The 17,938-nt window shown below is 38.9% G+C and overlaps 1 protein-coding gene across 5 annotated transcripts; it reads left to right on the forward strand.

Annotated features, from left to right (window-relative positions):
* The first annotated feature begins 603 nt into the window (after positions 1-603).
* On the forward strand, positions 604-17,005 carry LOC147046645 (MAGUK p55 subfamily member 7-like). 5 transcript variants are annotated; one of them, XM_085929799.1, is made up of 18 exons: positions 604-771; positions 1,739-1,833; positions 2,206-2,283; positions 3,592-3,672; positions 5,083-5,217; positions 6,514-6,595; positions 6,897-6,982; positions 8,214-8,288; positions 8,648-8,844; positions 8,913-8,971; positions 9,748-9,801; positions 11,439-11,612; positions 13,100-13,180; positions 13,280-13,373; positions 13,481-13,589; positions 14,149-14,292; positions 14,394-14,679; positions 15,791-17,005. In XM_085929799.1, coding segments are annotated over exons 1-17 (1,788 nt in total). In that variant the 5' UTR covers positions 604-770; the 3' UTR covers positions 14,637-14,679; positions 15,791-17,005. The 5 variants fall into 5 exon arrangements, with proteins under 5 accessions (XP_085785925.1, XP_085785926.1, XP_085785924.1 ...); XM_085929800.1 differs by lacking the exon at positions 15,791-17,005 and adding an exon at positions 15,380-15,749 and having other exon boundaries at positions 604-825; positions 1,725-1,833; XM_085929798.1 differs by lacking the exon at positions 15,791-17,005 and adding an exon at positions 15,380-15,749.
* The last annotated feature ends 933 nt before the right edge of the window (positions 17,006-17,938 follow it).

Genomic DNA, 17,938 nt, shown 5'->3' on the forward strand with positions numbered 1-17,938 from the left:
AAAAAACAGTATTTTTTTATGATACAAATGTCTTAATATAGCTATGTTGATTATCTTTTTTTTTTTTTAATTGATCGTTATATCTTTGGACTTTATACTTGAGAAATATATTATATATCCGGTATGTGTGTCAGTTGCTGGATGAAGTGACGTAGCTGAAAAGGAAGCTTGTTCTATGATGCGTCTGTGGCGACGGTCAGCAAAACACCCACGTCGGCCCATTTTAATTGTTGATGTAAACATAGTATGTTATTCACCACTAAGTGCTTTTATTATTACCACTTCTATAAATCCTGCTAATTCCATAATTCCATTTCATTGCAGTTTTTGAGCTGGTCAATGTGCCTTGAAATAACTTCTGGATTGGGACGATTGATAAGATAAAAAAATATTGTCCTGAATTGACCCCGACTACCTACCGCATTCCAAAAACATGCATATAAAATTATTGATTTCAGAGAGCAACCCTATCTTGGTGCAGCTCAGATCTATTTTTTATTTTGTGTGTGTGTGTGTGTGTGTGTGTGTGTGTGTGTGTGTGTGTGTGTGTGTGTGTGTGTGTGTGTGTGTGTGTGTGTGTGTGTGTGTGTGTGTGTGTGTGTGTGTGTGTGTGTGTGGAAAATGAACAAGTGTGGGCTATTATGTTCACCACCCCATAATTGGTGTATTGATTGTCTACTGGCTTGATTTAGGTCAGTACCGACATATATTGACTGAAGAGACTCTGTTTTACAATCTGTCTAGTAAAGACTTTACGACCACTCTGTGCAAGTAAGTGCGGAAAACTGTGTGACCTGCATGCGTATCCTCCACTTATCATGACTGGTAAGTGTGATTTTGCTCGATTTTGCTTAACTTTACAACGGCATTCACACTGGCTATCCCTTGCCACATCTACTATTTAACTAGATACCATACAGGTTAAAAGTTAGATTCTTCTAAAATAATACTGCTAAATGTTGATTGAAATTGTCAGACAGGTATACATTTACCTTGTTGAATATTTTAGGTGTGTTTGCCATTGTGTATAACTTTACTGAACTCTACATGGAATGACTAAACTCAGATGTATGTATGAAGGCAGTTTACAATATAATGCAGCGCATTTCCGCACCACAACATCAAACGTAATTTTAAATAATAACAGTGTCAATCAGAACTGAGTGCAACTATTCTCTACACTGAAATGATCACTGATTAGTTTGTTCTAAAATTAATAGAAAAATACACTACAAATCTTAAAATAACTCCGAACTATAAAGTAATTGTTATCGTGCAAATTTGATTTTTTTTTAAAAAGTAATATTTATTACAGAACACATCTTACACTGGGTTGAACAATAAATGAGTACCCAATAGTGTTCTCACAATGTATTCAATGCTGAACTATGCCACATAAACAATAGGGGGCAGTAATATCTCAGAAGATGCATTGTTTACTTTTCATTCGTAGCCTATTGAATGTATAGTTATTGTATAGATATTCATTGACTGTTAAAAAAATCTAAGTTTTCATTTATGTTCATTCTGGGTTTTTTTACTTTTCAATGTGAAGAAATATATAAGAATCCAGAGTTTTGCCAGAATTGAAGCAGGTTATATATACTGTGTAAGAAACAACGCCTGTAAACTTAAAGGTGAGGTGAGTTACATTTGAGATTTTATTTTTTTTCTCACCACACTTCCCCCATTTTAACAATTTAAATGTACTTTCACTTTTCCAGTGTTTTGTCAACAGTGATGTCTGGCACTGTATCTCAAAGCGACCAAGAGGAGGACTACCGTTTCCTCCACAGCACGCTGATGGAAAAGAAACTCCACCTCCTTTTTAAGGTTATGTTACATTTTTATGATAACGATTTTCATGCATGCATTTATTTTTTCCAAATGTGTAACCAGTATCAAATTCAAACAACTAAAGTGTAGGATAAAAAGGCCCTAAATATAGAAAAAGGAAGAGCAACTCCCATTTCTGAGGTCAGCGGTGGACTCAAAAATGTTCCGTGTTATTTACAGACTCTGAATTTACGACAGTTATGAATGCGTATGTAAATGTTAATTTTTCTATATGTACCATCTTGCCTAAAATCAAGTAGCTTACTCTCAGCTGAAAATAAACTAAAGCTAGCTTTAGCAATGACAAAAGTGTGTTGGCCCTTTTACTTTATAGTAATATTAATTGTTGCACTTTAATTTGCTTCCCAGATCCACGAGCGGCTGAGGCTCTTTGTGAAACGAGGACCCACTCCCATCCAAGAGCATGCAACCAGCCTGGCCTCACTTGTAAGCGACTCTTCCCAAACATCTTTTGCAGACAATCACACTGCTTACAGATGATGGGATGACTACAGAGGCATTGGGAAAAATTTGTCATGGTTTGAATAGTTTCCTCCTCAATCCAGATCATTTTACTGTAACACAGAAGCAATGAATAGAGCGCAGGATTTAAAAAGGAAAATTTACCTCTAAACTCTGTGAATTGTGTCTGGAAGCAGATAAAACTTATTTTTTTTTATCTGGATGTGGTGAGTTTGGTCATGGAGGACAGTGCACCGGCTGTTAAACTCATTTTGTCTAATGTTTCACTTTGGAGGAATACAATTAATTTCACATTTAAGAAGAAGTGACAGCGCCCACACACACACACACACACATACACATGCTCCCAATGTTTACCTATAGTGGCACACCCCATCTGTGATACGCATCATCTTTCCTAACCACCGCTTTATGTTAGTTGTACTAAGTTCATTTTGTTTCCTTTGTCAATCACTTTTTGGTTCTTTTATCACAAACAAGGTATTTTAGGTTGCATTACCTGACATGTTTCGGCATGAAACATGTCAGGTAATGCACACTCTGATGAAGGCGGAAGTTCATGCCGAAACGTCAGGTAATGCAACCTAAAATACCTTGTTTGTGATAAAAGAACCAAAAAGTGACCGCTTTATGTTTTACTTACACGTTTCCTATACAATAAACTTCAATCCTATTTTCCCGTCATCCCCCAAATAAATACAACTTGAATATCTCAAAGCGGCCTTTCCACCCGCGTGTCACATGGACAATAAGGCCTGCCATTTTCCATACTGACCATCAACTCCGATCCTTGTCTTATTGCTTCTGATTTTGACTCTCCGCCTGGCTTAAATCATCAGGACCTACTGGAATGGCCAAACCACAAGCCTGTTTCCCCTCAGAGACGCTCCTGTTTGCTCACAGTGGAAACTAATGACCTTCATGCTTGTGTCTCAAGAGTATTCCTGGACATCTTGAAGCAGTAGAAGTCATTAGAGTAACACGCTTGACAAGTGGGCGAATGCGCTCAAACACCAGCCGACTGTCGGTCAAGGCCGCTCTTTTTTATCTGTCGCCGCAGCTGTCGTGTAGCCTTGAAGAAGCCGGAGCTTCTGGGATTTTTTTTTTCCTCGTGGCCAACTTGAGTTGAACGGGGACATTGAAAGTACTAATGATGTGCTGCTGTCGTCTGAATCACTTCTGGTTCCCACCCGACCCATATATAAAAGCTACCATAAATAAAGTGAGCCTCATAATATTAAACTACTCTTGTCTGTTTTTCTCTATTTCCAGTTATTCCAAGAGCTGATTCACCATGAATGGAGAGATGAAGTCAAAGAACTTTTTGCCCTCTTTTGTAAACCTCACTTCAAGGTACAGTTTCCATCAATGAAGGCCTTCATATCAATGAAGGCCTTTTATAAAAGAAAATCTGCTTTCATGCATATGTGTCAAACTCAAGGCCAGATACGGCCAGCCGCATCATTTTATGTGGCCCCCCAAGACAAATTTTGACTTTGTGTCATTACTAAAATTACAAATTGTCTTCACTTTTAAAAAATAGAGATATTGCAAGCAATGTTTTATTACTGTTAGTCTTTTTAAAATATTTGAACAATTTTTGGCCTTCTGAGGGAAACTATGGCTACGATGTGGCCTGCGACAAAAATTTGTTTGACACTCCTTGTTTAATGGATTATGACGTGGCTATTTCATCTACAAACATTGTTGTAAACATTTACAAAATGCTTAATGATAAATGAACAATGTAAAAGAGTTTTGCAACAAAAAAATAAGCAGTATAAGCTTAAGGCCTACTTTCTCTTTAGTGAGTGAACAGGGATACTGAAGCGCTCAGAGCAATTACAAGTTTGGTTTCGGAAACCATTTCCCTCTCATATGGGTCATGTGAAATAACAAATTTGTTCAAATTGATTGCCCCTCTTTGTCCAAATGAGGGGTTGCTGCCTTCGATCAACCCTAACCTCTCACTTGTGTTTATTAGTGTTCACTGATGTGGAGGCGGCCTTCCACACAGTTGTCCTACGAGTGAATTGACAACTAGAAAGTTTGTTTGAACAGTCCTAATGACCTGCTTGTTCTTGGCCAAAGCTCAGCTACGCGAGCGTACTTAGGATCGACACCCTGTTTTGATATAGTATTTGTTTTTTAAAAAGGCTTGATTGTAGTCACAGGCACGTCTCAGGTAATAGCAGCGTCTAAGCAGAGCAACTGTTGATGGACAACAAGTGCACCAAATGACAGATTGCCGAGTCACTGTTAACGATTAGAGGCAGATATTGAAATATTATTTATGGTAATATGTACATACTTCCAACTGAGAAAAACATTCACATGCCGAATACTCTCGGCAATGATAGTCATAGATGACCGGCATATATTTATATTTTCCACTGTTTTGCACTCAACACATGACACAAGACACGATGTTTGAGTAGACCCACTTGGTGGTGTCGGGAGTTCTTCCAGGTGGCCCGCAAGCTGGCTGTGCATTCTAAACATAATCACATTTGGCATGTTGCGAACAGAAAGTGCTGCATTTGTCGACCTAATGTGCTGTAATGGGTCAGACAGGCCAAGAGAACGTGTTCAAATGTTTGCACTTATTCACCTCTGATTTGTCAGGAAAGCTTAGCTGCACCTGCCATCTAAATATCTAAGGTTTCAATATATTTTTAAATGACCATCATTCTTTCTTTAATATGAAACAAAAATGCCTGTCTATCTTCCACATTGTGATTGTACTTTTGTTCTCGTTGGCAGAGTCTTATATTCGTCCATGATGCAGTAGCTCAGAGGGATTATGAGCCTACTCTGCCACAAGTACCTGAGGGTATTATAGATGACGGAGAAGATTCGTTGAAGATTGTCAGTCTGGTTAAAACCAAGGAGCCGCTGGTCAGTAGCTATGTCTACGTTAATGGGAATTCAATAATATAGCAATAATGTATCGTAATATAATAAAGCATAATATACATGTACAGAAAATATAAGTGTGCTACTAGATACTTAATTTATTTTTTATATTGTCAGGCGGGCACAAAAGAAAACTCACGCACGTCACGACATAAAGCAGAAAAATACACACGAAAATGTTCTCTCAGCAATGTTGTGAAAGTGACATGTCATTGTTTCTACAGATCTCACATGGAAACAGAGTTTGAGTATGGTCATCTGGTTGTTGAAATCACTCGATCATTTTGTCACATTAATGTCGACTGAGCTCATCCCTCTGCTGCGTCTGATATAGATTAACTTTCAAGGTTGCTCTTTAATCATGACTAATTTTCTTGGTCCTACCAGAACATTTTATTCTGCCATGTTCCAATCTACTGTCACTCGTATCTGGAAATTTCCTGGATCAGGTGGAACTGGACTGAACAAGGATGAAAGTTCAAAGAACACAAGTCCACCAAGGCCGCAAAGTCCTCTAGATTTGTTATTCTCCTTAAAATCAAAAGGACCTGAATTTTGTGGATTTACAACGTCCAAGGTCTAATATAAAGCACTTATAGTGGTTGTCTGCTGTGAGTAACATTTCCCAGATTTTGTTCCTTGAGCAGGTCCAGTAGTTCATTTGAAAATCACAGCTACATATTTAATCCTTGATGGATTCCCATCAAAAGTAAAGCATTTGTTTCTTATCATATAGTCTTACTTCCTATTCAATAATTTTGACAACTGTTGAGAGCATGGAAGAGAAGTGGTGGAAGATTTCTCAAATGACTGTGGTCATTTGAAATATACTTCTTCATCGTGGATTTATTTACTAATATGATTAGCATTCAGGGTAAATTTGAAAATGCAGTAATTCACTTAATGAGTGGCATTTTCTTTGCTCTATGAAGGGAAGAATGAAAGCAATAATAGGAAACAGACACTTGTATTGATCCCAAAACCTAACTGGAAAAAGTGTGACCTTTGTCTGACATGCCTGTTTTGATTGATGCAACATGTTTTCCACACAACGGGACGACACCCCAGTCTGGGATGATTGTTGTCAAGTACACAAGATGCTTTTTCCAGTCTGATTTTCACTGTATATTTAAAATAATTTGGATAATATTTTCCAGGGTTACATTGACGGCTCCATCTTGACCCAAATAACCTTCATTTGAATCAAGTGACTCCTATTAAGAATCTTACATTAGTTTTGTTTGACTTTACACTTCTGCTCCTCTCCACATGTTGAAGGGTGCTACGATTAAGAAGGATCAATCCACAGGGGCGATTGTTGTGGCGAGGGTCATGCGAGGAGGTGCTGCCCACAAAAGTGGTAAGCTTAAAGTTACTCAAGAGTGTCAGTCAATCATGTTTGACATTAAGAGTCTCCAGATTTCTTCTGTGATGCTCCATGTTCTTTTCTTTCGGCTGAAATTTGAATCTAAAGTTGTGTACACATATCCGTTTTATAAATATATTTTTTAAAGTTTTATTTATTTATTTTATTTTCATTTCATTATTTATATTTTTTATGTATTTAAAAATCACCACATGCATAAGGATTTACGATTGTTTACCAAAGGAGAAGCGTTTTACTGAAGCTTATGATCCATATAATATGTACCACTCTGAAGGTCTGATTCATGAAGGAGATGAGCTAAAAGAAGTCAACGGCGTCTCCCTGGATCGCAGGAAGCCGAAAGAAATTCTTCCTTTGCTGGTTAGTCTCACTGCATTTCAGTGCTTTGCAGGCACATTTTGCTTCAAATTGATAAACATTCTTTTGTCTATTTTCATCAGTGTTTCCCAAACTCCCAACGGGCTGGGTTATAAGGCCCACATTTACTGAGTCTCTAATTGTTCAGAAGACAATGTACAAGAAACTGAGAATGTGTGCTAACACAATACGTAAGCATCAAAATAACAATGGTGGACTATTATGTCTAGTGGTGTCACATTAGTTATACACAATACATTTTACACTAAACTTACTCAAAAACTAAAGGAAACTCTTTTTTTCTGTTTCCACATTTGGCTCTTTGGATGATGTTTATGACAAAATGTAATTGTAGTTGTGTGTAGTGAAACAAAATGTCTCATTGAGTTTTTCCAAATTTTGGACAACACAAGACAGACCAACAAAGTATTTCTCGTTTTGGCTATGCAAACAATACGTGTCAGTAAGATTAATTTCATGTTAGGTTTGCTCTTTTTTTTTTTTTAAATAAAAATATTAAACATAAGAATTTGAACCTACACAGCCAAGAAATGGTTAGTTCGATGTGGACAAAAACATTTTCAATGGATATGCTAAGAAATTGTCTTTTCCTCCTAATTTGCATGAAATATGCCTGACATTGCATGCTGATGATTGAGTTTGGAAAATGCAGATGTGAAGATGGCTGGCAAAGACAAACTAGAATATTTTAGGCACATGAGAAAATTAGAGTTGCACACAAGTTAGGAATTATTGATTGTGATACTGAAGTCATGTTTGTATAAATGGATGTGTTTGTGCAGAAAGACGATGCAGACTAATGCAGTATTTAAAAAATGCATTGCGTCAATGAGTAAGGAATATGTGCATAAGGCAAATTTCTGACTGACATGGGTGACTATACGCTCCATAATTCTGAACAAAAACACAAAAGATTTTTTCTTATTTCTGCATTAGCCTTTTATAACCTGTGCCAAGGTATTGATGCTGGCTAACCACTACAAAGACACTTAAAATTCTTTTTCGTTGTTTTTCCTTGTCTGTCGGTACTATTCCACTTTTTTGTTGACATTTTGACAGATCTAGGTCTGCTTACATTTTTTCAATGCAAAGTTAATGTCACCCAGCTGCACTTCATGCCCGGCGAACAAACACAGGAGTAACAATCAAGTCTTGTATGACGATAAGGGAAATCTGTTTTTGTTTCCTGACTTGTTCCTTTCATGTGTCTCAGGCACGCTCGCAGGGTGACGTTACATTCACAATTGTTCCTGCCTCTTCCAAGCAAGAAGTGCAATCCAATAAGAAGGTACAATAGATGATGTAATCTCTTTCTTTTACACGAACCCTCCATTGTGGTTTTATGTGCACAACTGCTCATCTGGTTACAGTAAAAGTAGATGAAGAAAAGTGTCATGGCATGTCTAGTGCTGCCACAATCATGACAGCGACCACCGTGTAATTATGCATTAGATTTATGCAATTTATGGAAAGTGTCAAATTAATTAAGCGCAATAGACGAAGGCAAATTATCATCGGTGACTATATGGTTATTTCTCAAAGTCAAACACACCAGATGATGAGATAAGGAAACGCATACGTCTGAATATAGATATTGTGATATTTGTCATTGTTTTAAAAAAAATAAAAATAATTTCCTTTTCCTAGCTGTTTGTAAGGACTCTGTTTGACTACAACCCCAGTGAGGATCCCGCTGTCCCATGCAAGGATGCAGCAATTGCTTTTAACAGAGGCAACATCCTCCAGATTGTCACTACGGAGGACGACACCTGGTGGCAAGCCTACCATGTCGGGGGTGGTGACACACGAGCGGGGCTCATCCCCTCGCAGCAGCTTCAGGAGAGGTAAAAAACTTCCATCATGTCATCATTCCACAACGTACTTTGTTTGATTAAAATTCAACAATCTTTAGGAGAGTTGCACTGAAGCGACCCCAAACTTTGTTCGGACAGCAGCAAGTCAAGGCATCAGGTGATTTGCAAACATTTTCTTCCCAAATCACTGGCAAAATGAGCAAAACACTTATCAATTGCAGCTTGTAAACCAGGGCTGTCAAACTTTTTTTTGCAGACCGCATTGTAGTCATAGTTTCCTTCTGAGGGCCATTATGACTACACAACAAACTGATGAATGACTAGTTTCAAAATCAGAGTTGTAAAAACTGTTAAAATATTTTAAAAAAAATGAATGGTAATAAAATTGTGAATAATATCTTTATTTTAAAAAAAGTGAACTCAATCTTTAATTTACTATTGACACAAAATCGATGCACAATTAATCTTTGCGGGCCGCATCTGGCCCCCGGGCCTCGAGTTTCACACCCTTGCTGTAAACTAAATACTAAAGTTTGACTTGTTCAGGGGGGAATGACACCTGATCTGATGTGTGTATACATTTACTTGCGCAAACAACCGGGAACCTCCAAAGTCAAAGCAATCCATTATGTGACCTTAGAAGACACCTGACAGAAATAAAAACTAGAGAGAGCACACATTTTTTCAAGATTTACTTGCTAAAACAAATCCTCTTGCAATGTCCCCACTGTATTTTTTCCCAACATGTGGCTGATTCAGTCGAATGTCTTAAACACTCGTAATCAAATTATTAATGTTTCTAAATTCTGTAGAGCATTTGTCAAGCCAACAGTAATTACAATTTCCAAAGCAAAATAGTTGCGTGAGAACATTTGCTAATACTTTGAGCGTGAAATTTCAGAGCTTTATGTTCACGATTTCCCCTCACTCTAGTTTTTCCAGTTGACGAGGATGTTGACTATGGAGCTATAACTGGAATCCACATTGGTAAGATGTTTGACTTGTTCCACATAAATCCCAATGATACTGGAAAGAGGAGTAGAACACAATACAAGTTGGGGCAATTGGACATGACAAGTCACAACTAACGTCCCCAAGAAAAACAGATAGAAGAGGCGTCTTGATCTGATGAAGCATTTTATGGATTTAACGATTTAAAGGAAAGGATAAGAACAGCAAATGTGGTTTTGAGCCCGCTAGTTTCCCCATCTGACTCCATCAAACGTTTGCGCCAATTGTCATGTGTGCGCGCGTGAGCAGAAAAAGTGTGAGCTACTGTGCCCAAATCCTGACTGTAAAAATCGTATCGAATCGGTGCAATCCGAGTTGCACTATAATTATGTGCAAATAATCACGTGCATTTTATCTAGTCTGAGGCCAGAGGCTGAATTACTTTGGATCACGTGTGAGAGGGCAGAAGGGATGATGCAGTTCAGTAACTTTTTCCATAGAGACCATTCGTTCGTTCATTTGTTCGTTCGTTCATTCGTTCGTTCGCTCATTTCTTTTGTTGGTTCATTAATTTGTTCGTAGGTTAAAGTTTAAAGATAAAACATTTTGCTAAAAATTATATAATATTTCCAGCCACAAGTTGATACCAAACGTTATTTTGATCAAAATAGTGGTTTTGGCTTTCTTACATTTTTATCAACCTATGCCAAATCCTCCGAGATGCAGCAAACCGTTTTATTTGAGGTGTCAAGATGTTTTGACTCTAAACAATAGAGTAACTTTGTCAGAATGCTTGAGATGGCCACTCACCGTGTGATGGTGCAAGGAGAGGAAACAGAGAGATGTGCTTACAAAGTCAAATTACAGCCTGTGTCAAAGAAAGCCTGGCATGACTGCTGCTGCGGTACTTAACGTCATGAAAGAGAGCGTCCAGGCAAAGACGGGCCAAACCGCAGGCGCATGGCAGACGCTGGCTGTCAGACTGCGGACAAATCACCTCTGGCACACTCGGATTCTTTGATTCTGGGGGGCCTGAGCCCCCCTTTGGCGTCCAAGACTGTTGACTTGCTGAATGACAACACGTTTGGGATGGAAACGGTTTATGAGGCATTGTTAGTAACATTACTGTATCTTGTGTAAAAGTTGGAGCCACTGCAAATGTTAAACAAGTCAGTCGGTCCAGAATTATTGGGCCAATAAAAGTGTTAGTGATTTTTTGCCACAGTGGATTTGAAATCAAACAAGCAATGTGATTAATGAGTAGATTCAATCTTTAATGTGAGTGGAATTGCAGCCATCATATGCAGATAAGATACATTTCCAACGCCTTTCAGCTTTCGGGTCACTTGGAAAAGGGTCTAATCATGAAATGATGGAAATTAAATACAGACTGGGAGTTGAGTGAGCATGGAATGTTCTCATGTAGGGTTGATGTTCTTTTGAGCCCGATTTTTCTCAAAAATGGTCATTTCTGTGCTTTCAGATTTGCATGAAATTCTTTTGCACTTGGGGAGCATGTGTGCGTCATATTCAGGTTTTCTCAGGGTGCATCAGCTTCCTCACTCCAAATAACCATAGGTGTAGAATAAATAATTAAAGTGGCTATGCAACCTGCTCTGACCTACACCAGTACCAACTGACTGACAAAGCTTAAGGCCTCACTCTTTCTCCAGCTGGTTTAAGAAGGAGTTTCCGACTGGGCAAGAAGAGCAATTGGGTCAAAGAAGCAGCTCGGTCCAAAAGGTGGAGCTCTGGAGTTCATGAGTCCATTTGTGCTCCTACCTACATAGAAGTCATCCCTTCCCATAAAGATTGTGGACAAAGACAGCAACTGGTTGTCTTGCTTGGTAAGTATGACTTGAGGATGCAAACGTTTTCGATCAGGAGTGTTTTGCTTTTTATATTAATAAAATATTACGTTTTTATATAATTAACCTTGTGCTCTGCTCTATTTGGGGTCATGCCCACCACATTTTGTTTACCACAGTTGAAGTTGAAATTGATCTAAGGGAAGAATATAAAGCATTGAGTAAGATTTATGTTCTTCGTTATGAATGCAAAATGATCCTATCCCATCACACACACACACACACACACACACACACACACACACACACACACACATATATATATATATAAACACTCACAATAATTTGTATTATTTTAAATTGTGCAATGGCCCACCCCAGATTTGGCTTCTCTGCCACTCCTGAAGGTCTGGACTATGTATTTTTTGCTCCCTTGAGAGTTTACGTTAAGCTCTGCTGAAGGTCTTTTTATGTCTGAATATTCTGACAAAACTAGAGGTTATCAGTAAACAAGCACAAAGAAACAGGAGAAGGTTGAAGCAATTTAGGGAGGAAGACAGGTAGGTGAAAGGGGAACAAATAGATTGTGAAGAAAATCCCTCCAAATGTCAGCCAATTGGAAGACGTAAAGCAGCTTGGATTTGAATCTCTTTTAATTGGGTCGGATTTTTATCCACACTCAAGACTCAATTTAATTGTCTGCAGTGCAGGCCAGAGGTCATCATTAAAAATCTTTTGGCATTGAGAAATATAAAAACCCACAACCAGGATACTTAAAGTAGGACCAGCCGGATAATATTTGAGCAGGTTGGAAAAGACTTCCCACGCACTCTGAACAAAACAATATTCCTTTATGCCCCGCATAAGATGGTGGAAATGACTACCGGTGTTAAATGTCATGTAACTTAAGAAAAAAGGTCAGTAGACAGTATCCACACGTCACCATGCGCCTTCTTCTCTCTGCTTCTGAAAAAGTCATTAGTGGTGTAGGGTCTTAAAAACTTTACATTTTGGAATGTCCCTTCAACACTGTGATGGAAAAGGCAAGCATTTCAGGAATTCTCACGACGAAAGAGACTGATGCAATGCAAGGCTGCGGAAGTCGTGTGTGCCTGTGTTCACCCAATGACATACGTAACTTTGCAGATGTGATGCTATGGATTGTCTGGGGCATTAATCATGCCCCAGGCAGACACAAAAAGGAGTAAGATGGGTTGGAGAATCACTCTCAGACTCAAAACAGCATGAAATCAGAGCTCCATCTGTCTGAATGTTCTGCTCGCTTTTCCTTTTATTCTGATGGCAAACGCAGATGCGATCATCAAATCTATGGGATGCTGGATTTATTGTTCAAGTGCACGCGCGGAATCATTTTTGCTGCCATTTTTTGGAATTAAAAATCTAAATCATATAAATTAATGTCAGATTTCTGGCCCTGTGAGGACAAGCCGAGATGACCTTACTTGTCCTGACCATCCACCACTGCAAAACATAAACAGCGCATTGTTTTTGCTCTTTGCCTTGAGGGCCCAGCGGTGTTGGCGTGAATGAACTGAAGAGGAGGCTCCTGATCTCAGATCCGGACCTCTATGCTACAACTATACCATGTAAGCCAAAAAAAAAACAAAAAAACAATCTGGTCACTTTCAATGTATGCGTCACATTTATTATAAGGGAAGTGTTCTTGCCATTATCTTCTCTTCCAGACACCACACGTGAAAAGAGAAGCCAAGAGAGCGAAGGGATGGATTATCATTTTGTATCCGTCCACAAATTTGAAGAGGACATTCTCAACCACAGGTACATTAAACTGGAGTCTGACGTGTGTTGGCCGTTCCATACTTACTATTCATCTGTGTTTTGCAACTCTTATGTCCTTGTCTGGCCCCGTTAATGTCTACCTTCAGACTTATAGACTACGGGACATACAGAGGCCACTACTATGGAACAAATCTGGACTCTGTTTACCGTGTGATGGCTGAGGGCAAAATTTGCCTACTGGATGTGCATCCTTGCGTGAGTAATGAGCTGTCCAGAAAACACCGTACTGTACTCAAATAGTATTGTTGTGATAAAAAGATACATTGTGACGCTAGATAGCGTCTGCAAAAACATTTGCTTTAATAATGTACAACACTGAAATAAAAAATAATAATATAATATATAAATATAAAATATATATATATAAAAGATATATAAATAAATAAAAGAAAGAAAAAGAAATTAAATGAAAAAAATCTCTCTTTCTGCATTGAGAATTTATCATAACACGCGGGACCAATGCAAAACAAGGGAAAAAAGCGTCCATCAAAATTTGAGAAACTATTTGATACTTGTAGTCTGTGACAAGTAAAATGTTCAAATGTTAAACGCTGTGGACCACGCCCACACCAAAAGATTTCCGGATCTCTTAAAATGGTGCAAATGCAGTTGTGGCTCACACATCTCATTTTTCAATTGCAAAACAAGAAGTTTTATCAATAAAATGTAAAAAGAACATTAAAACTTGTCTAGACAACAAGACCTTAACTTTGATGACCAGTGACAACCTTCGTTTGCTCTTTTCCACACTTAGAAACTGAAGCATGTCTACACACTGGAATTCAAACCATACGTGGTTTTTGTGAAACCCCCGCGTATCGAGGAATTACGCCTCACCAGGAGAAGAGCCAAATTCATCTGTGATAAAGAGGAGCCCAACCAAGTCAGGATGTTCTCGGTAAGAAACTACATCGTTTCGGGAGCATTTCCTGGAGAACATTGGCTCACCTCCAGGCTAACTATGAACAATTATTCTATCCGAGTGTTTTCTCTCCACAGGAGGAAGATTTTAAAGATATGATTCAATCGGCCGAAATCATGGAAGCTCAGTACGGTCACATGTTTGACAAGGTGATGGTGAACGGCGATATCACCTTGGCCTTCAGAGAGCTTAAAGCGGATCTCCAGCGGCTTCAGGAGGAAGAGGTTCGCTGGATTCCCGCAGAGTGGCTTTGCTTCTCGCCAACGACGAGGAGGAGGAGTTGCGGCCCTTGGCCAGCTGGAATGAGTGAAGTTGAATGATGAAGTGTAAAATACACACCACTGCTTCCAAATGTGTGAATAAGTAAGTTGAAGCACAATTTCCGTCATATATGAAAGTTTTTTACTTCTTGTCCCTGAACATGTTAATTGGCTGACTAGACAATCTTCTCATTTTTTTTGTCGCAGTGCCAGTTTTCTATTGGCATATGGCTGAAATAACGTCGGCTCCAACCATTAAATTAAAAAAACTTGGGAAGAGTGGTTTGTGTGTGTGGGGGGGGGGGGGGCAGAGTTTGCGGCAGAACCTAACCCAACTCTGCCAAGTTGCAAACATCGGCATGGAATTATTCTGACAGCGCACCAGAGAAATATTATTGGTAGCAGGCGTAGGGACTGTACATTTTAGAGGCATAAACAAGAAAACATTCTTGCATTCAATATTGAATGTGGGCTCAGTCCAAGTAAATACACTCACTCATTGTTATCTGTCTTTGCTGATATTATTCACAAGAGCTGCCTCATTTATTTATTTTTTCTGGTGGCTGTATTCTTTCCCTCGTTTGTTTCTTTTGAATCTTTGAACAAAGTGGTGTTAATGTTTTTGGGAGAAAGAAGGAGCCGCATGATGTGAGGGAGACAGTAATTGCTTTCTTGGTGCTTCGACCTTCACAGAAAGGTTAAAAGCACACATGGGCCCAAAGCGAGGCTCTGCAACGGTGGATTAGGCCTCGGGGATCATAAAACAACATTAGCTGTTTGTTTTTTCTGCACTATGTCTTCAGTATTCAAAAGAGATGGAGGGGTGAGTTGCGCAATATGCCTGATCCCCAAAAGGCTCCAAACAATCTGCCAGAAGCAAAGTCCCGCCAGAAGCAAAGTCCCACCTCAGCAGAATGTGGCAGCCACGTAATTTCATCACAACACTGACAATCTGCAGGCACCCTCTGAGATCACAACGGTGCCAGCGGACCAATCCAATAAAAAGCCTTCGTTTTATGTTCGCTGCAGCTCTGACTTCAAACGGGACATGCAAAACTATGTCAGTTGGGTTTGGATCATTTGGCTCAATCATGGAAATGCCGGTTAAAAAGTATGAAAAAAATAAACAAGATTGATTAAATGATTGAATGACATTAAACACAACGTGGTGAAAACAGGACAAGAAAGTGTCAAAGATCTTTTTTGTGTTGCAGAAGAACATTCACCGCTGTCGACTGCTATGAATACTCACATCAACTTAGGAAGATACAAGACCCAAATATGGAAGAAAATAAAAGATCTCATAGAACGACTTCCACGTCTCTGGGAAGACCCTTTATGAGATCCCTCAAGTTATTCCGCACCAAACTCATCCAACATGCCGAAATTGGAGCAAGGTCATGCTGGAACAGTAAAGACCGTTCCAAGAGTTATTCCAACAACGTTGGACACGTAGAACTATGCAAAAAAAATGAATGGTGTCCATAAAGTGCAGAAACATAATTCATCACAATGAAGGTATACTCACAATAATTTGCCAAAGGTCCTGTAATATATCCCGAGATATAACGAGACTATCCAGAAAGCAAAATATACAAAGCCTGACCTGAACTTTAATCTACACATTTGTCTTTGCCAAGAGGACTTTTTCCTATAATCTTTCCGATTTTCTTGAAACCCTCCCTGCACTATTTATGCAGTTTTGACAGTCAAAAGACATCGGAGGGAACAGTATGACAGATTTTTTTTTTTTTTTTGCATAAATGTGCTGACAGATGGGCACTTGGAGGAAAATCAGTATCAAAGAAATGTATTTTTTTCTGGAGGTGTTGCTTTGGTGGTGACAGAAAACTGACAACTGAGCAAATGCACTATAAATGAACCCGTATGAAAAGTCTGCTTCTTAACCAGTTCTAACCGATTTCAACAGCGTAAATGAGTTTATTAGACGGATTACACTTTCATGAGTGCAAGCAGCTGAATGTCAAAAAGTCACAGCAGGACATTTACAAGGACTCACTTCAATGCCTTTCCCTGACTCTTCCAAGCTCGCTGCAGTCAATAGCCAGTTGTGCAAAATGTCCACGCAAACGTTTTGAGAAGGTCAAACTAAGTTCTTCTATAAAGGTGATATTTTGCATTAGGTACGTCCAGAAAATTCAACCTGAGAGCTGGATACCCCAAATAATTTGATCAACCCTTTAATAAAAAAAATAAAAAAATTAGGTTAAAGGTCATGGCCATATGTTTTTTGTCTTCCATTGAAACCTCAAGAACTGTTATGAACACATGAGATGTTCCAAATAAAACTGTCTCTTGTCTTCTCCCCAAGTTTTTTTTCTTCATTTTAAATCCAGAAATCCGCATCCGAGGGAAGCTTTCAGTTCACTTTTTACTGTCATATATAATCACAGATTTTCCTTCTAGTTTTTTCCCCCCTAGATAAAAACAAATGGCTCGGCTATAATCTATTGTTAACCAACAGTTTCTGTTCTAAAATAAAATATCATCTGCAACTGAGTTTGTGTCTCTGTGAAATGTGTACACACACAAACATACACACATTCAGTTTATGTACACTTCATTGCATCCCATCCAGAGATATACCTACTGTATGTCTTTGGGTACTACTTTTTTTTTTTATTGGTCTCTGGGCTGTTAAAGGTGGGTGTGTTTCCGGCTAATATCAACACACAAGCTAGGGAACATGTCGATGAGGGACGAGACTAAATGGTGTGTAATAGCATGTAGCCGTCTGACAACTGCAGAGGAATGTGAGAGGAGGAATATATTGCTGGAGAAGAGGGATGCATCTGCTCCATGTGTTTTTTCACAACTGGAATTCAATACTATTTAACTATCAGCCAGGAAGTCAAATTATTGAAAGACGCTTAGTCTAATAAATAAATAGATCATAAATGAATAGATAAATAGACACATAAATAAATGCATAGTAGGCGGCTCGGTGGTGCACTGGGTAGCACGTCCACCTCACAGTTAGGAGGGTGCGGGTTCGATGGTGACGTCACTTGCAGTTCAAATGACAGTAATCCCTTGCTACATCGTGGTTCGTTTTTTGCGGTTTCACTACATCGCGGTTCGTTTTTCGCGGTTTCACTACATCGCGGATTTTTGAATTTTGAAAATTTATTTAAAAAAAATCACATATAAGTCGCTCCTGAGTATAAGTCGCCCCCCCACCCAAACTATGACAAAAACCACAATTTATAGTCTGAAAATTACGGTAAATCCAGTCTACCCCTCACCCCTCGTCGGATCATTGTTGTCTGTTGTTTTGATGTCGTGTCGTTTTCAAGTATGTTTTGGTGAGGAAGTCATGTTAGTTCTGTGAAGTCATGTCG

This window comes from Syngnathus leptorhynchus, chromosome 14 (assembly GCF_054491065.1).
Source record: "Syngnathus leptorhynchus isolate UIUO chromosome 14, UIUO_Slep, whole genome shotgun sequence".
NCBI lineage: Eukaryota > Metazoa > Chordata > Actinopteri > Syngnathiformes > Syngnathidae > Syngnathus > Syngnathus leptorhynchus.